We start from the raw sequence: 23,119 nt of genomic DNA, 5'->3' as shown, positions 1-23,119 counted from the left end.
GAGGTACAATGGAGACTGTTTTCTATGTTCTCTTTACCAATGTTTGAGCTGCATGTCACCTGCTCTTTTGTTTATTTGAAAGAAGAACTTTTCTTTATCAGTTGGATTTATTATGCATAATCAGAGCTATTCATAGGGTATTGCCTGTATCTTATTTGTAGGGGGTCAATTATTTACAAATTGTTCCTTACAGAAAATCCCTGATACATAGGATTTTGACTTTAAGTGTTCGATGTGGAGGAAACTGATTCCTAGAATGCACCACAAGGACACTCCAAGTATGACTCTGTGCAGATGATCATGCATCTCTTTGAGAACTTCTTATTATAGCACTATTTATTGTGCAAAGTTAGGCTTGAAAACAGTAGAGAAATTAAGAAAGAGACCCACCCCAGTTCTGGAATTAAAATAAGCAAATGAAAGGTTTTAATTGTGAATTTCTCTTTAGCTAGCTGTACTACTGGGTCAGAAACAGTAAAATTCCTTGCCCACTGAAGCCCATTAGAATTTAATTTTGCACCTATTACTGAGAATAGGCTGAGCTCTGAACTACTTAAATATGCCTAAGACATCAGAGGGAATTTCACTGCCAGTGCTGTGAATGAACTTGATGGTATTTCACAGAATGTGCAGAAAACATAAGTCCCTTGTGGCTGGGTTTTATGTAAGGACACACAAAAACAGATACAGTACTAAACTTTGTTCAAAGCCCTTTGCCATAGTATAAAATTACACTGCCTGTGGCAATGAAACATTGGTCGAGGCTGCAAATGGAATTGTGGATCCAGATGTCAGTTTTGGCAATGCATGAGGGTAGGAAGGAGGGTTCCTATTTGCTTTCACAGTGAAATCTGGTTTTTAGACCTTCTGAAAAGCTGGGGCTTAGCAGTGGTTTCAGTTTGTCTTTTCCAAAGCCTAGCGTTTTTCTGGTGGTGGTGGCTTTTCCACAAACAAGTGTATGGTATGACTAAATCTGTATAGGAAATCCAAGAATGATTATACAGTTTGCCCAGAACATGCATGCAGATGCTATGCTGTGCCCCTGAATACTTTATGAATCATTGCCAATTCTGTTGTTTCACAGGGCCTGACAAGAATAGGGAGCGTTGTGGTATCATACATCCTGCTGTCTTTAGCTTCTCTTGGACTGCTATTTGTAGGATCTCTGGTAAGTTATGATACTGTGCAAACTATGTTTATGGCCTTTCTCAGTGAGTTTTGACAAGATGTCTTATTTACCCAAAGTTGTTAAGGTTATGCCCAAGTTCATTGTAAGAGAACATTTTTTGGGGCTATTTCTGTATAATTATCTGCTTGCTTTTATGTAGAGGTATCAGAGCTACACTTACCCTCACTCAATTTCTTGATGAATTGGGGATTACACTGATGGGTTTTATGCATTCCATCCACAGACAGGATAAATAGGAAGGATACGGTCCAATAACGGGACCATTCATTGCTTCCTTATGAATTGCTGCAGAGCATCCATTGATTTATGTGGCAGAAAAAGCTGTTCCAGAGCACCAGTGTACTTGAGTGTAATGCCCTTGTAGATGTAGGCCATGAAAACAGATTTTTCTGTTTTCCCTCTTCCTCTCATGGGCTTTAAACAGTGTGCTGCCTAGAAGGGACCATAAAGGGGTATTTTACATTGAGGATGCCTTTATATACTAGGTGGTATACCAGTTGATAAGCAGCTTGATATGCATTGTTTTTTATTCAGCAACTGTGGTACTAAAAGTAATGCTTTAGTAGTTCCCTGGGGAAGGGAAAAATGTGCCTGTTTATACAGGTGCTTTGTTGCCTCAGTGTAGAGCAATAACTGTTGGTCCATGTAAGAAGGCTGAGGAATGGTGGTCAAGTGGATTCTTAGAAGTAATACCAAGAGATCAGAGCCCTGTCTGGTCTGTGCACTTGCTAAAGTCCAGCTCATTCTCGTATCAGGGAGTTTGCAACTCTAATACATGTTTACTCTCCTGAGAAATTAGCTCTACCTCAGCTAATACTAGAAGCACTTGGCTGAGAATACCCAGGTTCCAGAATGCATTGGGAGACTAAGTTAGCAATTACAGTGAAAATAAAAGGCTGATAGAGTGCTTGAGGGTTACAGTAGTGTTGTCATCGGTTTTGTCTCATGTAATGGTGCATTAAGACCCAGGCAGCTGCAGAGAACCAGCATTGAGCTGTCCAGTCTTCCTGAACTAGATTTGCAGAGCTATTTTTCCATTATTTAGTTTAACTGCTATACTTTTAAGTATAACTTAATTTCTTCCAATGTCTTGGTCAGCTGCTTATTTACTACACACTTCTTACAACCTAAAGAAAAACTGCTTTGTTTTTAGGGTGAACTTTTTGTTCCTTTGGATTTACAGTACGTTAAGTCACCAACTCTAGAATCTGTGATATATAATTGGTACCTAGACCTTATACTTGACCCTCAACACAAGTGTTGATTTCAGTAACAACAGGACTCTCCAGCAGTACAAAGTACTTGAGTGGCTATGTTACACTGTGAACTGTTCAGCTATTACAGGTTTGCAGTATTTGAGAGAACCATGGCTGGTACTGTGGGACTGTCAAGCTCTCGAATCCATCTTGGAGAATGAAAATAGAATCAGATCTTCAAGCTTCTATCTTGTCATCCAACAGGCTAAGCATGTAACACAAGACTCAGTTCAGACTTGATCCCAAATTTGTGTAAAATAAAAGTCTAATAATCATGTTCCTGTTTGCTTTTGTAATTACTGTGTACGCTGATTAACTGAAACACAAAAAAAAAACCCAAAACATTTTGTTTGAAGTAACTGTTAAATGGGTACTGCTGCTTTGTGAGAGTAAAATTTGCTAAAGCTAACTGTGGGCAGAGATTAAAACCTACCTCACTTCCTTTTATTCTCTAGGTCCAGAGAAATGAGAGTACATAAAGATGCACAGGCACAAGAAAAGTTGTTTAAAATCATATGCAAGCTAATGTGGTTTAGTAGCCTAGGAAGAGAAATATGGCCTTTTTTAAATGGCATGCTTTCCAAATTCAGCTGCCTGTTTCAAGCCAGATAAGATGCTTTGCTCTGGGGGAAAAAAAGACCTGTTTCTCGTCTCAAAAGGATGCATGACAATACAATATAGTTCATATACCATTTAGCCTGTTCAGTACTGCTCTTAATTCAGTGCTAGAGCAATGAAGTTGGCCTAAGTTTCCAGATCCTGCAATTCTGAGGTAGGCTTGAAATTTTTAACTGAGATCTATGTGGAGGATTAAACAGTTTACTGATGTAATCTCCAAGTCAATTGTCTGCCCCAGCATCCATGCAAACCAATATGATGCAGTAACTCTTAGATTCATGACATTTCAACTTACAAATTTTAATATTACATTTATGTCCTAGGGCTTCACAGGATTTATTATTTAATGTCTATACCATGTTTAAATCAGATAATTATGTTACAAAATGGTCTTTGTCACTGGCCGAAAACTGATATGGGCAGTCTGAGCCTCAGAAACAAATATATTAAAACCAATCAATTAAAAAAAAAAAAGATTAGTTTATACATTAATTCAGGGTGCAGTGCCAGATTATCGAAGACATGCAGTTCAGGAAAACTGTTTATTTAACCCAGCTATATCTAAATTTTAGATGGAAAAATTATTAAGTCAGGAGAGGTTCTGTGATTTGTAAAATAGCATAGTAGAATGTTATTTTGTAAACAAGCCTAGGAAAGGTAAGAAACTGAACAAAAGGACAGGAATATCACATTGGCTCGCACGTGATGGTCACAAGCACATCCTGCTTCCACTGTATCCACGAGTTAAGCCTGGACAGCTCTGTGGAAACCTCTGTGACTGAAAGCATGTTTGAATGGGTAGATGTGAATCCTTGTAACATGCACTACAAAGCTATTTATCATGGAACATTCCTGGCCTTTTTGGTGCTTTCCAGTTCTAATATGTGACAGTGAGCTGGGATGCTGCCCTAAAGACCCATCCTCTAGGCTGTGTGGGAGGGTGGCAACAAGCCAAAAGCTTTTTCAAATGTTTTTTCTCCAGTTTTGGCATCTAATGAGAGCCCATCCAGACCCTACTTTTCCGCTACAAGATGACAGACGCCAGTCTGTGAGCCGGCAGCCTTCATTCACGTACTCGGAGTGGACAGAGGATAAAAATGAGGACGACTTCCTAGATTTGGATCCTGTACCAGAGACTCCAGTCTTTGACTGCGTAATGGACATTAAAGCAGAGACAGATCCAGCTACTCTAACAGTTAAATCCGTGGGCTTGCAAGAAAGGTAGGGTAGATGTGACTGATAGGGGAAAGTCTGGTCCCAGATTTTGTAGACATAGGAATTCTGTGCCTAGTAGGAAGCTTTATTGCCTTCACACATGTTTTTGCATTTATTTCCTGTCTTGTTTTCAGTCCAGTCATAAATACAAACATATTAGCCAAAATTTCAGTTTCTAGATACCTGTCCTTTGAAAATCCAGCTGTGTTTGATCAGTCTTTTGCCATTCCTAAAGATGGCAATTGCACAGCATGAAATCCACTATAGGGCACTGAAAACTTTTACTTCTGAAAGAGGTGGATCTTGTTTGGGTTTTTTATTTTCTGTCTGTCATGCTGAAGGATCAGTCCTTTCTCCAAAAGCAAACCATAGGACAAGTGGTAGTCTTCAGTAATTCTTATTTAAATGGGTTAGTCCAAAAGTAAATTAATTCCTTTGAAATTAACACAGTAGTGAAACTTTGAGGTGAGCTGGTGTGCACTGCTTGAGCCATCAGAGCAAAGGAGCTTCTCTGAGAGATTCGTAGATGGCAAAAGGCAGTTATAAGATGATAAAAGGAAGATATTTTTCTGGTTTGTGTTCTTTCGGTTGTCTTGGTGAAATAGAACAAAGATCTTGATCATAGAAATCCTGTGAAGAAATTCTGCAATGGTGATGATCTTATGAATAAGAACGAAGTTACTGAAGGGCCCAGCACAGCAAAATATCATCTTTCTTTATTTCTAGATTTTCAAGCTAAATTGGAGTGCTAACCATAGTTAATTCTCATATCTAAAACCTAAATTGCAGAACTTAGATTTTTAAAAGTATGGTGCTGATTTTCCAAAGCTTCACATGACACAATAAAAAGGGAATGTATCAGAACAGGCTTCTGTTTTGCACAGAGATAGTAACCTCTGGGGCTTGTCCGTGAACCTGCTGCTATCAGTGAGTAGCCAGTTTTTCTTATTATGAGTAAATTGGGCTTGAAATGCATCAGTTGTTTCTGCTTTTCACTATCCCTGATTTCATTCCATCTCTATCATTTTAAAGATGCTGACATTTCTTCTCAGGTGACTGCTAGCCTGTGGAAAAGATAATCACTATTTCAGGAAAGTTGGAGAGAATCAGTTAGGGAGTATCAGTTGGTTCAAGTAATCATAGAATGGTTTGTGTTGGAAAGGACCTTAAGATCATCTAGTTCCAAGCCCCTGCCATGTTGCTCAAGGCTCTGTCCACTCTGACCTTGAACACTGTCAGGGAAAGAGCATTTACCACCTCTTTAGGCAACCTGTTCCAGTGCCACCCTCACAGTAAACTACTTCTTCCTTATATCTAACCTGAACTTCCTCTGTTTAAGTTTAAATTCTTTACCCCTTGTCCTATTGCTGCAGTCCCTGATGAAGACTCCCTCTCTAACGTAGGCCCCCTTCAGACACTGGAAGGCTGCTATGGGGTCTCCATGGAGCCACTTTCTCTCCAGGCTATACAGCCCCAACTTTCTCAGCCTGTTTTCAGACAGGAGGTGCTCCAGCCCCCTGATCATGCTTGTGGCCCTCTTCTAGAGTTGCTCCAACACCTCCATGTCCTTCTTATGCTGATGACCCCAGGATTGTACACACTACTCCCAAGTGGGATCTCATAAGAGCAGAGTAGAGGGGCAGGATCACCTCCTTCAACCTGCTGGTTTCACTCCTTTTAGTGCAGCCCAGTATATTGTTGGCTTCTAATGAAATACAATTAAAAAAAGCTGTTAAAGAAGTAGAGATGGGGAAAATAAAGAAAGGGAAAGCAATTGCTTGATGTTTTCACACTCAGTAGAACATGTACACTTAGGATGTAAAATAAATTTCTTTTCAACCTACATGTATACTTGAGAAGCCAGACATCATTTCAGGTTTGGGCTGAGCTCTGACAGATTTCATTTATGCCACATATTGCTCATTCTTCCTTTGTTTGGTATTGTATTTAATTACCTACCTATCCCGTTTTTGCATCCATTCTTCCTCTCCATCTTGCTTCCCCATCACTCTTTAACCACCTACGCTATTAGAAGAATTCAAGCAGCAATTCTTAAGAAGAAACAATTTCATTTCCTCATGCTGAAGAGCTATTAATACTGTTAAATATGTAGCCTCTTCTACCTTAAAAGAACCAAAAACATTTGTTACCAAATGCAGCTTTTTCTGGGGAGGAAATGTGGGAGCTATTCAACAGCACACAGGATCAAAGTCTCTTGAAAGGTATCACTAAAGATTCAGTGTCTACCACTAGTGATCACGTTTCTTGCAAAATCACTTCCCCATGACTGTGAATAATAGCAGAAAGCTGGCTGCACATTATTTTGGAAAAACTTCTGAATCCAGAAAAGGGCTGTGATCCCAGTGACAACTTCTACTGTCTTTTCTGTGAGCTGGTCATGCCTGCATGTTTACTTGGTTTTTCAACAGCTCCTGCAAACACTTCCCAACTAGACTTTGCCAGTTCAGAGTCATCAAAAATAGACTGTGTGGATGCATAGAATATTACACCTAGTAATCATCATGTTGTATGCTTTTATCGTTATCTTTAAGATATTTGGCATTTGACTCTTACTTTTGTCTGTGATACAAGATAGATGAAAGCTCAGAAATGCTTTAAAACTGCATTCAGTAAACAGTGCAGGCATTTTGAATTTTTTGTTTTGATGTGTGGCTGACTTACAGTAAAGCCACTAAAAATCTGTGCTCAACATCATTGCTGTTTATAGCGTAACTGTTAAAATATTGGGACCTTCATTTTATACTTCCCATGGTGTACTGTTGTGGAAAGTTTTTCAGGCAGAAAAATTATTTGCTGTAGTGATTGGCTTCCCATGTCTTTATTAATGTTGAACAGGTAATGTTTATCCCAAGATCTTACCCCACTGATGTTTGTGCTAGTGAAAATGGTTATTCAGTAGGATGTGGCCTGACAAAAACAAAGACCAAGATTTTTATTTATGGTGTCTAAAATGTAAGTCCATATTAAGGCATCCAAAAGTATGGTGTGACTGACACAAGTATGAAAACTTTCCTGCAGTTGCCCGATGAGCACCTTTGACAAGCAAATCACTTCTATTTAGGTGGCAAAGTACACAGTTACCTCAGTACAGACAGTACTTTGAAAGTGTTGGCCTTCATATTCCAGTATACAAGATCAGCTTCTGGATGTCCCTATTCAAGAGGCATCACCCATTTTTTCATAGTTACTGACCCAACTGAACACAGCAGAATGAGCTGGGTGGTTTTCTAAAACTGGTGTTTTTATGTCATTGGGACTGTATCCATTGCTGCTTATGATGGGTCAGGCTGTTCCATTGTAAGCAAACTTCAATCACTATGTTTTGCAGGAGAGGTTCAAATGTTTCACTCACACTGGATATGTGTACCCCAGGCTGTTCTGAGCAAGGTTTTGGCTATGTCATGTCACCACGGGAACAGTCAGCCCAGGAATACCTTCAGACGGCATCAAACATCCTTACTGAAGAGGAACTGCACAAGAAAGCACTGGATCCTTTCATACTCCAGGCAGAGTTCTTTGTGAGTACCTGACCTCTCTCTTCTAGGAGCATCAGAAAAATTGGTTATTGTTTCTCTTCTATGAAAGTTGCTGTTATTTTCTGCAAATCTCTAATTAGTACATGCAAACTCCACTTCGGTCAGTGAAGCATTTAAGCAAATTTGTCATCTCCTGAAATTGCAAAATCTAAAAGCTTTCAGTGCTGTTGTCACTTGAAAACTAGAGAACTGGTTCTGGTAACCAAAAAAACCCCTCTGTTTCCACAAATCTCTTTTTTCTGTCAGCATGCTACTTTTTAACAAAAACAAAACCAAACTTTTTCACTAGACTAAAGAAGAAAAACCAAGTTTTCTGTAGGCATAACAACTCTGTGTCTGGAATTGCCCTAGAAGTAAAATTGGTCCAAGTGCATGCTGCTGAATGCTTGGCATGGACCTACTTTCCAAGCTTGAATGTTCTCCAGTTGACCAAAGCAGAGGATGGCTATGTCACTCAGCAGGAGCTGTAGAAAGTATGTCTTACTGGGTTTTCTTCTGGACAAAAAAGTATTTACTAGTTGTAAGCTGCTCTGTCAGTTGCTTTTGGGGTTCTGAAGTATGTTTCCTTGGCTTACTATATCAACTGTGCTTTGGGAGAATGATCCAACTAGTTTTGGAAAAAAATAAACATGTACAGATGAAGCAAGCAGTTGGAAATTGGATTTCTGAGTAGCTTAGGATAAAGGCCAGATACATTTCAGTGTAGTGAGTACACTGGCTTTTCAAATATTTGCATTATCTGAGTTTCTAAGTGCCTGAGTGTCCCTGATAGGCATTGTCATATTTGTTATATCTAGCAAAAAAAAACAACCAACAAACAAAAAAACCCAAACAAACTATGAAAAAAACCCAACATGCAAAATGCTGCAGTGGCTCTAAGTATGATGTCTACTAGGCAGAACTGTAAATTTGTGCACAAGATGAGAGGGAAACAGGGTTCAGTCTTTGCATGCTGGAGTATTTCAGGGCAGTTGAAAAAGTTAATGCTACCAAGTCAAATACTCTTTTAAGCATGCAGTCTCAGCAGAACAGGAGGAAGATGATGTTTTGCAACACAACAGCCCTTTCAGCTTGTCTTCCTTATGACCTGTATGGGCCTGAAAGGGTAGGAGTTACACTTTGCTTGCTGTCATCCTTTCTTGTGCAATTTCAGGACTGTTTGTTATTTTTTCTACTTTACAAGCACAGGTGGAAATGAGATAGTCTGGACTTCTGTTTTAAAACAGATTACCAGGTATCTATGGTCCTTAATTCACTTAGTGCTGTATAAGTTGGAAAAGAAGGCAGCTTTTGTGTAGGCAAACCCTGATTCTTTTGAGTAAAGCATATATTGCTTTTGTAGGGAGGAAACGTTTACTTGGTGAGTGTCTGAACTGTCTGCTGAACAAGTTGACATACAGTTTCATCAGTCTCTGAGGTGCAGTATAGCTTTCTTTCAAGCAAAGAAAATAATGTCAGAAGTAGGAAAAAATATGCTTCATTTCTCTAAAAGATTTTTGAATTAGTTTACCTGGCATTTAGAAAATCATTCAACAACCAAACTATCCCAAGGCATTTTCATTCTTTAATGAAAACTGAAAAAGCATAGATAAAAATGCTGCGTAACCAAAATGTCATTTCTGTAATTAAAAATTGTAAACAAGTTATTTTTTTGCAGTTATCACCAGCTAGCTCTGCATCATATATTTTCCTTTTGTCAAACCTAGTTGGTTTTTAAAGTCCTGATCCATGATGAAGCAAGCAGCTGTGTTTCATTTTGCAAGAAAAGTCAGAGGGAACATCACTTGCATGGCTAAGCCCTGAAATTCTTTCAAAATTTAGAGGTTTTGCTCAGACAGACCTTCTGTTGATTTCACCAAGAATTTGCTTGAGCAGTGAATGACTAAGTCCCAAAAACAGACCATGGAACTTGGCTTAGGAAGAGTTTTGGGTGACTAAATACCAAGTAACAATTGAGGAAAACTTCAAGGTTTCATTTCCATGCAGTTCTCCAAACTGATAGAAAACTTCTTCAACAAAATGGTTTTACCATTAATTACCTCTGGTTAAGCCCATTTAGTGCTATGTAAGAGCAGAATGCAGACAGTCAGTCTCCTGAAGCTCCAGAATTTAATATAGTTCATAACTCTGCTCATGTTAATTTCTTCCCAGAGTGAGGCTTGTTTTACTCAACCCTGACTCCTGTTAGCAGTATTTCTGGTACTGGCTACTCAAATCCAGTATGCACCAGATGGGATGACCAGCTCTGCTCTCAAGCTCCCACGAGCCTTTTCTCTGCTGAGCCTGGATAACACATCCTGTCTCATCACATGCCTGTTGACTCCAGTTGGCGCGATGTTCCTCTTTGTTCCTCCCTGGAAGTGGCATTGGCCACTTTCTTTCAGGAGATTAGTAATGGAGAATAAGAATCCTCTCCATCTTTGTGCATTCTTTGCGTCAACAGTGTAGAGAGCAGGTAATCACTGAGCACCTGTTTGATGTCCTTGCCCATGGAGCTTTAAAGTGTGCTGAACAAAAAGAGTGATGTTCCCTCAGTTCCACAGAGTCAGGTCAGTACACCAACCCGTCATAATGTGTGTCATAATTTATTGCTGATGAAAGTCACTAGAAAATTACTTCCTTCCACCCTCAGAGAGGAAGGAGTGTGAGTCAGAAAGGATGGTGTCTGAGGTCCATCACTTTTGGAGCAGAGTATCTTACGTACCACCTTTTGCTTAGTTCTGTGCCTACACTTGCAATACAGTCCTAATAATATTGGGAACTAACATAACACTGCTGCATGTATTACTCAATGAATTAGTCACTCTGAACGTGTTCATTTTAAGGATTTCAGAAAAGAAAGCCAGTGATAGTACAAGGAAACATCAGTCGTATTTTTGTGGTAAATTGCTCTAAGTATTGTACCATATGTCAGTTGACTTCATCACTTTGCCTCCCTCACAGGCAGGACATAATGGACTTGGGTTTTTTTTTTATTCCTCTTGTGAATCTAATAGTACTACTTATTTTGTTTTGTGGTTTTGTTTCTTTCTTTTTTAAACAGGAAATTCCTATGAACTTTGTTGATCCAAAGGAATATGATATTCCAGGCTTAGTGCGTAAGAATCGCTACAAAACAATTCTTCCAAGTAAGTTTCTGCTTTTTAAGTCACTGAGGTAGGCTGGTATATTCCACATGGTGAAGGGCCTTGTATCCAGAATGCATGAAATGTGCTGTTACTACAATGTATTGTCCAAAAGCCGTATTTATGAAGCAGCAACATGGCTTCAAAGCATAAATCAAATTTCAAAAGAGGTGCAGAGCATGAAGAGCCTAATATTCACCGAACAGCAGCAGCACTTAAGTTTTAAGTCATTAGAATTGCATCATTTGATGCTGCTTAAAAATTCTACCCAAGAACTCAGTGTGTTTATTCAGATGTTAATTAGGGGGTTCTTTGATTAAACTCCTTTAGAAGGACTAAATTCTAGTGATGTTATTTTCCTGACTGATGTTATTCTTGGAATCATGCCTCAAATGCAGTCTGAGAATATTCGGAAACGATGGTCTGATGGCATTAAGATGATACAGAAAATCAGAATCTTTTTTTTTTCTTCTATACTATTTTTATTTGTAGACAAGAGTAAGAGTTTAGAGACACATTTTGGTACAAATTTTTACAAGTGTCATAATTTCCATTCTGTCATACTTGTATCATTTTTCAAAGTAACTTTAATTAGATGTCAGTCAAGCTTTTAGCTCTGTATTTGCAAAGCACATAAGTTTCAGTGTCAGGTTAGCAAAGGTAACTGCAGAGAAGTAAAAAATGTCTTCAGCTGTAACTATCATTTTAGTCAATAAACCTAGGTTGGAATTGTTTCCAGAAGATGTTTATTAATCTAGACTTACAACTGTAGCAGCTGCAGACAGTGATCCAATGTGCACAACTCTTCTGATGACTTCGTACTCCATTTTAGAGCAGAAGTGCAAAAACATTCAACTGAATTTCATAATTGCTGTGCTAATGACTGAAGTGAATCATTCAAGTATTAATTTACTGGTTTTGCTGTAATAGAAGATTGCAAAAGTGTCTAGTGATTTCAGATGCCCAAACCGCTAGGTTTTAAAGTGATCTATATAGTCTGAATTTGATATCTGATGTGTCCTTTTAGAACGGGATCCATTTTAAATATCTTGCATTGGATGTTTAAACTGAAAATGAGAGTTTCTGCTGTTTTGAACACCCTGTTCCAGAGTTGCAACAGATATGAACTGTTTTCAGTTTTAAGAAAACTGAAAACAGTTTTAAGAATCATTGCTTTTTAAGAATCATCACTTAGTGGATTAATTATTTGCTGCAAACTTCATCTTAGTCATATGGGTATCTGCTAGCAGCCATTGGTTTGTCACATTGACCTCTCCAGCAAACTAGTTTCTACCCTACCATGCCCCCAAGGGTTACTAAGCTTATTCCAAGCTCATTCAATCTGGAGGCAAGATGAGGGAGAGTCCAGTGCTTTTCAGGCTTTGATCATCCACTGACTTCTGCTTCTGAGCTTACCAAACATAGCCTATGCTACCTTGAGTGTCTACCTAGCATTCCTACAGGTTCCAGCTTTAGAAAGCAGTAATGACAGGAACTGCTGAACAAGCTGCAGTACAGCAGACTCAAACCACTCATTATCATAGGGAACAGCAAAAGCTTGATTGTCAAACTAGAATCAAACCCAAAATTGGAATTTAAAAGTAACTAAAATTCGCTTACCAGCTGTATCACCAGAAGCAAACTAGGCAGTCATCATTAAAAGGTGAGCAGTCATGATAATATGATAATCAGTTATTTGCAACCCTAGAGTTGATTGTAGTAAGAGACATGATAATAGTCTATAATTCATCGCATTTGTATTTCTTTTGGAGAATCTGTAAGAATAATTTACTACAATTTTTCTGTTAGTAGTAAAATGGCTTAGAAGGTGGCTTTTTGATGGAAGAAGGGTGTTTCTGGGAAAATGCCAAGCTAAAGAAGTCGATTTGGATATTTCATAACTGCACATTTGTTTGTAGGCAGTTCTCTTCTGGGGATGAGTCCTATGGCATTTTCTGGAAAATGATAACTTTTCTCTAAGGTATTTGGAGGAGGCACTGTTTTAATATATAGAAAAGAAAGTTCTTGTAACAGTATTCTAGAGGTGGCAAGAACTTACTATCATGTTGTATATCAGTCTCATTGAATCCTTTTCTGAAGAGTAATGGCTAGACAAGCTTTTTAGATTTCTATGTGGCTCTGTTGCTTCTGTACCATTTTAAGTTACATAAGACATTTCAGTTAAGTCTACTGAGTTCCTCTAAAATGTCAGACATAGTATAAACACAAAATGGCCATCAAAGAGGCTGTAGAAAAAATAGCTGACATGTCATTTGATTTCTTAATGATACAGACTGCTACTGTTTTTTTAAAGATGTATTGTCATCTTGGACCTGGCCTGTGCACTGGTTTTGTTCTAGGATAAGTGTTTTCAATAAGAGTAGGGTCTTGTTTTGCTGAAGTGCCTCTTTACCAAAAATTTGAAATTCATACTGCAAGCTCTTTCATTAAAAGTCTTATGAATTTTTCTAAAGGAGGAGTTATTCCTGTTTATGTATTTCTAAGAGCAACTCAGCTTCAGCTACACTTTCTGCCAAACAGTTCATGTTCTTGTTTCGACAATATGTTAATAGGCCTCTCTTACACAAAATAAGATTGAAACTGTTCACTAATGTACTACCACGGCAAATGTGTATGCTACATTAACGGAAAAGTCACAAGCCAAGTATTATAATCTAAAATAAAAGCATCTTCTGGATAACATTTTAATATTTGTCGATACAGCAGTAAGACAGTCCACAGTGAAAGGTAACTTAAATTCTAATGCAGTTGAAGAATACTAAAAGAAGTCTGTGCTTAAAAGTCAATGGCACCCATTGATAGAGTTTTTTTCTGCTTTATGTCTCCCTAAAGACCCATCATGAGATGGACAAAGTAGGATTATTTCATTACTAGTAGGGTAAAATCATGGAATTTTTACTCAAACTTCAGCAGACTACATGGATGACTGCATAAAAGCCAGGCAAAGGAATTTCATGCAAGGGGGGGGTCTAACTACTCTGTCCAGTGACATTTGAATAAATATCTGGCAACCAATATCATTCATCTTTTTAATGGTGTGACATGTTGCAGGCTATCAGAATCCTTGATTAAAAAGCAGGTTTTATCTCTTGACTCACTGTCTCCCCAACACTAGAGGCGTGAGCAAAGTTGAGCGGGAGAGAACTGTATTAGAGAGGAACTTGCTGGTTTCAGTGCTTCTGTACTGTAAAACAGTATCTTTGTTAATTTCTTTACTTTGCAGATTGTGATTACATTATCACATAATAGGTAACATGAATCTGCTCTTAGGACAGCATTTCATGCTGAGTCTTTGTAGTACTGTAGAAATTGCTCTGTGCTTGAACATCAATGTGATACTGAGTAAAGTGCAATTTTTTTGACATATATTTTTTGTTCTGGTTTATAAGCATGCTGGATATTTTTTACAAAGAAGTCATCTGTGGTTTGTTTTTAATATTCTCCTGATGATGTACACTGTTGCTGTTTGCTGAGGCCTCTGTCAGGAGAATATTTCTTGTCAATGATAATAAACTGTGTAGTGGAGGTGAAAGTGGATGAATGTGGGCTGTGTCAGCTCAATTAAAATCAGTGGAACAGATCCCATTGACTTCAGTGGGAATTGGACTGAACTTCACAGGTGGAATAATGTTTTCATTTGTTGTATTATTCAAACAAGAATAATGCTTCATAAATAGCCCCAATGTGGGAAACTCAAGTACTGAAGAGACTTATGAAAAGTACAAGAGGCTGTTAATATTCTTTAATTTCTCTTTAACCATTAGCATTTATTAATAGCACATCTTGGAGTTCAGTTCACTGAAAGATGAAACAGGGAAAGAGTTACTGTCATTTGGCCTGCCTATGTGCACTAAATGCGTGTTTATGGTTTGGGAAAAAAGCTGCTTGTTGGCGTTTCACAAACTATATTCTAATGTCTTATAAGTCAGAATGAGTCTGTTGACCTAACAAATTGAGAAATAATTTCCTGGAGCAGAAAATTGCTTTTCCAGATTCGCTCTGGCACACTGACTTTGCAACAGGAGCAATTAAGCAGGCTTCAGAGAGTGGATAAAACTATCAGAAGCAGCCAAATTACCCCAACTATCCTTTCCCTTTTTTATGGTAACGTTTTAACATGGGAACTCTCCAAGGCCATTTGCATCTGTTGTGATGGCCATGAATACATGTAAATGTCTTGCTGTACAAAATAATCTTTTGTGTCTCTTTCTCTCCTCTGAGCAACTAATGTACTATTACTTATCTCTTTACCCCTTTCAGATCCTCACAGCAGAGTGTGCCTTACCTCAGCTGATCAGGATGACCCCCTCAGCTCTTACATCAATGCTAACTACATCAGGGTAAGAGCTCAGTAGTCTATTGTGTCTGCCTAGCCTTTATCTTCCACTGTTTATATTAACAGAATTGCAACATCCACTGGCTTTTAAAGTCATCCTAGCTGAACTGATTGCTCTTCTCTCCTGCTTACATTAACTGAAAATTAAATCTCAAAGTGCAACTGTACAGGTTCAGACCAGACAAAACCACACTTCTGCACTTCTTGATTCAAATTCCTTGTCAGCTGGCCTGACCAAGGCACTGGAGAATAAGTCTGAATAAGGCTCTTGACCTAGCCAGCACCACCTGGGCTGTTGGACACTCATTGCTGGAATTATGCGAGTCCATCTTGCACCTTTGCACCATCTACACGTGCAGGAGAGAGAGAGGGGAAGAACTGATGCCATGGAGTCCATTTCACCCAGTGGTAGCTCTCTGTTTAAAGACTGAACCTTTGTGGTTGTGGTGGACATGCCTGTTAAAATTGTTCTTGTGTTGTTTTGTTGGCAGGGCTATGGAGGAGAGGAAAAGGTATATATTGCTACTCAGGGACCGATAGTTAATACTGTCAGTGATTTCTGGAGAATGGTGTGGCAGGAACGTTCTCCCATCATTGTCATGATTACCAATATAGAAGAGATGAATGAGGTAATGGTATTACATATAGTCTGTATTTTTATCTGTACCCTAGCAGATATTTTTGGCATAGATGCAAGAAAGCGAGCACAAGTTAGTTAGTTCAGTGTCCTGAGCAATCAGAGCTAGATTAAATTCTTCAGGACCAGAGAAGACATGGGCTTCTTTTCTGGTTCAGTTTGTCTTGTTTTGTTGTCTGACTTAGTCTACTGCTGGTTTTGCCATTTTTCCTCTCCCAGCTGACCTAAAACCTCTCCAAACCCAGCTCTATTTGCAGACACTCTTTCAAGTTCTCTCTAAAGGAATCAAAAACAATAGTACTCCAGAACTACTAAGGTTGAGTATCTTTAATTAACAAGATTGGTGCAGCTTTATCTTGCATTTATTATGATTCAGTGTCTGTATCCACATTTCAGCGATGCTGTCCCTGACTTGTGAACGGTGTTAGTTATGAAAATCAGCAACTAGAGCTGACTTGGGTATGGAGGACCTTTTCCTGAATGTGTCTAGAAAATGCTTTTGAAATATTGAAATTAAGATGCTGACAATGTCTATGCACCACCTACTTCCTGAATGTAAACTGTCATGGTGTTTCTGCTAATCCACCTAACGTGATCCTTGTTTTCAGTTTAAAATACCGCTGCCCTCTACCTGTTCATTACTTACCTGCTGAATTATTTGCCTCATAGCAGAGTTGCAAGAACCATGTGCCTGGGCTTCAGTTCACAGATAGGTAGCTGAGCTTACATCTGCTTTTATTGGCAGTGTAGGATGTGAGAAAGTGGTCTGGGCACGTGTTGGGTTCTGTATCTCCCTTAACACTGGCAGCAAGGTGTACTGGAGAGATCCGCACAGTGTTTCTTAAGCTGCAGCAGCAGCATTTGTCAAAGCTTTTCCCTGAGAGCCCATTAATCATTTGGGTGAGAGAGTTTCCTTTGGAGAAGAGGCTTTGGATGCTTAAAAGCCCAAGAATATGAGCATACCTTCATCACACACAGAATTAAAATGGCTTAACTGCTATCTGGAAGCTTAGTGCCCATAATTATGCATGTGCATAAACCTTTAGCTTTCCCCAGTTGTGAAGTAAATACATTTAATCTTGAGCTTTAGTGGAAAAAAGATATGAACATGACAGACACAGAATTATTGTGCTTTGCAAGTTAAAAGTTGTCCATTGTTACAACTGCCTGATTGGACACATATTGTCAAGGCACTGCTGCTGCAAAATACAGCATGTTGCTGATACAAATGTTTTGTTTGCACTAACATTTTAAACTCATGTCTGCCTCTATCTGAGAGGCAGCACTGAAGTAATAACTTGTTCGTTGATTAGAGTTGCCAGTTTGTGGCAAGTAAGGTGCTAAAATATTGTGACATAGTGTACCAGAATCATTTAAAGACTTAGAGTTTTAAAGACGATAATGCAGAGGAAATATTGGTCCTGAATGACATATCTGCTGATAAGTTCTTCCACTGTAGTCTATTTAGCAAGGTTGAATAACAGCAATGTAAAATAACCTTTATATCTGAATTTCACCCATCATATCAGCCTATGCATCATAACAGAGTTGCTGAGTCTTTTCTGGTATGTTTTGTGTCAAAAACTAAACAATGTCAGGAATCTCAGCCATGAGTATAGGGCAAGTCCTTTCATGTAAATGTTTTCTGTATTCTTTTCCTTTCTTCTATAGCACATATATGAATAACAGGACTCAGAAGTACATAGATTAAAAACCAAAACCTTTGTTCAGCAATGATGCTGCTAACAGAGGCTCTGTGTTCCTCCTCAGTGCAATGTCTTTGCTAATGCGAGTATTAAAAGCTCTGTATCTCAGCCCTCTTTCACATCTAATCTAAACTGACAGACAGCCCACAGAAATGAGTGGGCAATCTTACTCCACTCCTTTACCAGAGGAGCGTCTGTGCTATTGATAGCTGCTAGCACTCTTGACAATTTTTACAATGGATTCTGCAGTTTAAGAGTAGAGGAAGAAAAAACCTCAAACTGCATAAATAATTTTAGAGAGACACAGTGGGCCACGCTACCAGTGCGTTATTAACTGATGCACAATGCAGATGGAACAGCACTGGTTCTCCCACACAAAAATTTTGACTCAGTAACTTTGCAAGATACTTCTCTGTTGTTAGTCTTTCTCCTGAAGTAGAATTATTTTTGGTGGGGAAGAGCAAAATGCTGTAACTTACTTCTTTCAAAGTAGTGTATAGTTATGTAAAAGAGGAAGCTTACAAGCATTGTCTTTAACTGGGTTTGTCCAACAGCAGATTCTTATTGTCTTACGGTAATGAGATTACATCTTCCATTGTCACAAGGGAGCCTTTTTCTCAGACCCTGCCTTGTTCATGTCATTTCTTGTCCACAAACTAGTTCGTGCACTGTGTGAAAGCGCCTGTCTCTTCCTTTGCATATTGATTAGTTTAAGGAGAAACTACACAAAAGAAAACAGTCTGTCAGCCTTCCTTCCAGGATAGGAGTGCTTACAAATTCTCACCTACTAGTCTCTAGTGTATCAGTACCACAACGTACATTTGCAAATGAACTGTAGTTTGTGCTTCTCTGGTTGTCAGCTTGCGCTGGCTGCATCTCTGACTGTTTTGGGGCAAAATCAAGTGTTGTAGTCTAACAGCTGTCACAGCTGTTGTTTCCTTTTAGTTCCTTGACTTTGAAAGATTTTCAGTGTCCATTTGAAGTGGATTTTGGTACATAATCTAATTCGCAAAGCACCCGCAGTCATGTTCTTTTGTACGAAAACCTATTCAAATGATCATCTTGTATCCAGAGAGCATTGACCCATTATAAAAAATAGAAAAGATGTATTTTGTGTTTCATATCCATATAAAACACCACAGAAATAGTGATAACTAAAGTATATTATACTAATCATTACTGTCTTAAGAAAAGGATTAATCTAGAAACACAAGCACATTGCCACTGGTCTTTCCAATGAGTCTTCAAAATGCACATCAGTTGCATAAAGATAAATAAGGATGTGTGTATTTAAATCATTGGTTTGTCATTACTTGATTTATGCATTTTCAATCGCGCAGCCGTGCTATTAAGAGTGCAGCAAAAATCAGATGAAATGTGGTCTCTCTTCAGAAAATAAAAACTTATTATAGAAACAAAGTTTATTCATAGTCATCTATGCATGTGCTATATCTAGTTTCAGAGGAGTAAAAATGAACCTCCCTTGATATTTGCTTAACTAGATTTATTTTATATTGCACACAGAAATGTACAGAATATTGGCCAGAGGAACAGGTCACCTACGAAGGAATAGAAATTACAGTTAACAAAGTCATACAAGCAGACGATTACCGTTTAAGGCTCATCACCCTGAAGGTAAATCATCCCAGTGTACTTACAGTAGTTTAGCTGTCTAAACCCTTAAATAGAGATGTTCATGGAGAGTTGCTCAGAAATCTTCTGCGCATGTACTGCTGTGCAAGTAGTACTTTTCCTTACTGAAGTCAATACAGCCTTGCCCAGTTCACCAGATACAAAGGCTACCATAAAACAAGCAGTCAGAGATTTAGACTGCATATGAACAATCTGAAAGCTACCATGCCAATTGTCGTAGTATGGAGTTCACTCAGTGAAAGAAACCAGTGACTCATTCTGTGTCCTCTGCATTCACTGATCATTTGGAGTGGCATGTTAGCTAACAGATAAAGGTTTCTTACCAGCCTTTGCAAGTTATACCACAGACAGCACTTATGGAATAATCTACTAAACTCTGTGATGATGTTCTGTAGAATTCAAAGGCTTGTTTATTCTTTAGGCCATCGGCTTAGGCAAACTGATTACCAACAGGGAACTTTTACTTGTATGCCATCTTACACATTTTGTAGTATGGGGGGACCCCTAGGAAATAGTTAAATTGTGCTTGTCTTCTTAGGATCATTATTAGATTGCTTTCAGACTGCTGGATACCCACCAGCTGTTTGTACCTAAGATGACTTGTGCCACTAACAAGAGGTGGGACAGTTGAGAACTGAGTAAAAGGCATTTTAATTTTGCTTACCTGTTTTCAGTTTCTCTAAGCAGTGGGACTACTGGTCTGCTTGGCACTTGTTAGTGGTGTAGTAGTACCACTCCTGTTTGCTATGACTGAACTCCTATGCTAATTTATTCTTTGAGTGATTTGACTGACTGGACTTTGAAGATGCTTTGAGGGATCATCCCACTTCAAGACACTAAAGCTGTTGATGACCTTGAGAAACACTTTCACTACAGCATTCTTCATGCTTACATTTCTAAATATTAATATCTTTTCAACTACTTGTATGTGTAGTTTTACATACCATAATCCATTCTATCATCTTGTGGACAGAGAGCTTAAAAACAGATTTAATTTTTTAAGTACTTAAATGCTACTTAGTCTACAGTAAGAGTCCCGTTTTACAGCTGTTTTTATTGCTAGGTTCTAGAATCTCAAGCTACATGCTTTAATAAGAATAGTCTATTTACATACACTTCATACATTTTTCATCTACCATTATCTATCCCTGATCTCAGTATAACACCACAATTTATTTCCAAGCTGAAAAAACTCTCCTTTTATCCAACCAGTTTCAAGTCTCTTCAGCCATATGTTAATAGGCAGAATGCCAGCATATGAAATCCCATATCTGGATTGAGAGTGTGGAAAGTCTGTCACTCATGCTTTTGGCAAAGGCAGCAAAGAGAAAATCACAGTCCGTAACAAGTGGGAAGTAAAGAATGTTTGCAAGTATGTTGCAGACTTCTAGCTCATCCCGGTTTGTTTTTCAGTTAAACAATGTTTTTGTTTTCAGTACTAGTGGGGTAATGTCTCTTTTCCCCAACTCCCAAATGAGTTGGTAGTGAAAACTAGAGAAGCCATGAATTAACTCCTGTTTTCCCTTAAACATGAGTGGTCAGAAATACGCGATTTCACCACCAGCAATATGTGATTACTGTGTAAGTTACAGGGTGGACTGTCATACTTCTGTCAGAATAGGCAGCAGGATTTGCAAGCTTTAGGGATTTAGAAAAATCTGAGGCAATAGGACAAAGCTTGTTTTCTTTTTTCAAAGGAACCTGCCAGTGTCTAGCCATCAATTCATGATCTCAGCCAGTCATGGTTTAACCCCAGCTGGCAACTAAATACCACACAGCTGTTAGCTCACTCCTCACCCTTCCAACTCTTTGTGGGATGGGGAGGAGAATTGGGAAACAGTTTAAAAAAACATGGGTTTAGATAAGAACACTAGAAATAAAGTAAAATATAATAATAAAAGGAAATAGAAGAAGAACACAGACACACACACATGCATGCACACACACAAAAACCCCAAACAAGTAATGCACAGTACAATTGCTCACCACCTCCTGACCAATACCCAGCCTGACCCAAGCAACAGGCCCTTTCCTGCCAACTCCCCCTAGTTTATATACCGAGCACAATATTCTTATGGTATGGAGTATCTCTTTGGCTGGTTTGGGTCAGCTGTCCTGGCTGTACTCCCTCTCAGCTTCTTGTGCAGCTCCTGGCTGGCAGAGCATGGGAAACTGGAAAGTATTTGATTTAGAGTAAGCATTACTTAGCAACAATGTACCAGCTATTGGGAAGAAAATCAACTCTCTCACAGCCAAAATGAGAACACAGCCTCAGCTGTAGCATACATGATGGTGGACTTCAAGCCATCAGTTAAATCTTGCTTCCTCCTAGGTGTACCAGAGTCTTCTCAGTCTCATGGAAGCACCAATAGAGAATATTTTGTTAAAGTAAAAGTCTATAGAATCACAAAAGTCAAGCTTCTCTAAGCAGAAGCATAAAATTGGTAACAGCATAGACAAAACTAAAGAACTAAAGAAATGCAGAGTTCATCACTAGAACTTTGTCTGTTTTCTATTTTTGTCAAATGTAGTGATTAATGTTTTTCTTCAGATGACTTATCTTTTACTTTTCACTCAGTATTATTGCCAACATTTTAATTATAATTTTTCACAATTTAAGAATCCAATGTTCATAATCTTTGTGGTTCATACGGTGTCACACATTCAAAAGCAACTGTGTATGTTCATATTTCAGAGCAGTGTTGCTCTGATTTACTGACAGTAGTGAGCTCAAGTACTATTCATGGCGACTAGTTATGCTCTCTTAAGTAGAACAGCTTCTCACTAAGGTAAATAACCTAAGGCCAGGCCCTGTGTTACAGTAGTAAGCCTCTTAAAGTGTACTTAAACTGAGCTTAAGATTCCTGTAGCTGTGTTTCAGTGAGCACTTTAAACCCAGTATAAACTGGAATTGCAGCTCAACGAAGACCAGCCTCCCCCTGTCTGGCTCTCTTGTTCTTATGCTTAAGTTGTTTCCCGTGTGCCCATACAAGCGTGTATGTGACTGTGTGGTAAGCCAAAGGGGAGAACTGATCGATCCATCTGAAAATTAATCTAGTATGAGAAAGAAAATAGATTTTTCTAGATCACTTCCCTAGTCTAGTTCACTGTGAAGATATGTAAAAGCTTTTTTGACTGAAGAGCAGGATGGAAAGTGACGCAACCACAGAGCACTTTTAACATCCAGTGACTGTCATACGGACTTAGGAGTGTAGATGACAGAAACTATTTCCAGATTTTTGTGTCTGACTCTTTAGAAAGAGCCAAATTTGTTCCACTTTTCCTCCTCTCTTAAACTCAGCCAGCCAAGTGTTTAAGAGAAGGTTGTGGAAGCTTCTGTTCCCAGACCTTTTGAAGACATTTTCTTAGCCCTATGCCATCTGGCTTATGTAGTGGCTGAAAGGGTAAGGCCATTTCCCTGAGCTCCTTGTTAACTATTTGGCTCTTTTAGAAATCATGCAGAAGGATGTCACTTTGAACACACAAAATCAGAAGCACACAGTGCTACTTGGCACTCAGAAAAGGTAACAGCGTATTTGCTGTATTCATAGCCAAGCTGAGACAAGAGAAAATTGGAATGTGTGTCTCTGAAAAGCCCTGGACTGCAGCTCGATACAATTCCCACCTTCCATAGTGTCTCTGAACTTCTTGCCATGTCTAAGAGAAAACTAGAATTGACAGAAAACTGATATGAGTCTGTCTATCAGAAGAGATAGAAAAATAAGCTCCTACCTATCTACCTACCGATCTATCTATCTATGACAGAGATATGGCTCCTGGCTCTTTGTATGTCAAATACTTGATGA

At 38.7% G+C, this 23,119-nt stretch overlaps 1 protein-coding gene across 7 annotated transcripts in view; it reads left to right on the top strand.

Annotated features, from left to right (window-relative positions):
• PTPN5 (protein tyrosine phosphatase non-receptor type 5) overlaps positions 1-23,119 on the top strand; it is an 82,376-nt gene that overhangs the window by 49,425 nt on the left and 9,832 nt on the right. For all 7 annotated transcript variants that reach the window (XR_009745059.1, XM_061463041.1, XM_061463040.1 and 4 more), the window contains 7 exons: positions 1,085-1,168; positions 4,046-4,284; positions 7,628-7,817; positions 10,879-10,963; positions 15,242-15,321; positions 15,809-15,946; positions 19,185-19,295. Coding sequence is in view for 6 of the 7 variants with exons in the window: in XM_061463041.1 (XP_061319025.1) it covers positions 1,085-1,168; positions 4,046-4,284; positions 7,628-7,817; positions 10,879-10,963; positions 15,242-15,321; positions 15,809-15,946; positions 19,185-19,295 (927 nt within the window). In the remaining variant the exon portion in view is untranslated. The remainder of the gene's footprint in view (positions 1-1,084; positions 1,169-4,045; positions 4,285-7,627; positions 7,818-10,878; positions 10,964-15,241; positions 15,322-15,808; positions 15,947-19,184; positions 19,296-23,119) is intronic.

Source organism: Pezoporus flaviventris, unplaced genomic scaffold (genome assembly GCF_033815535.1).
Source record: "Pezoporus flaviventris isolate CSIRO_AGI_PZ_B2104156 unplaced genomic scaffold, CSIRO_AGI_Pfla_v1 ptg000036l, whole genome shotgun sequence".
NCBI lineage: Eukaryota > Metazoa > Chordata > Aves > Psittaciformes > Psittacidae > Pezoporus > Pezoporus flaviventris.
The sequence above is the reverse complement of the archived record's forward strand: the minus strand, read 5'-3'. Positions and strand labels throughout refer to the sequence as shown.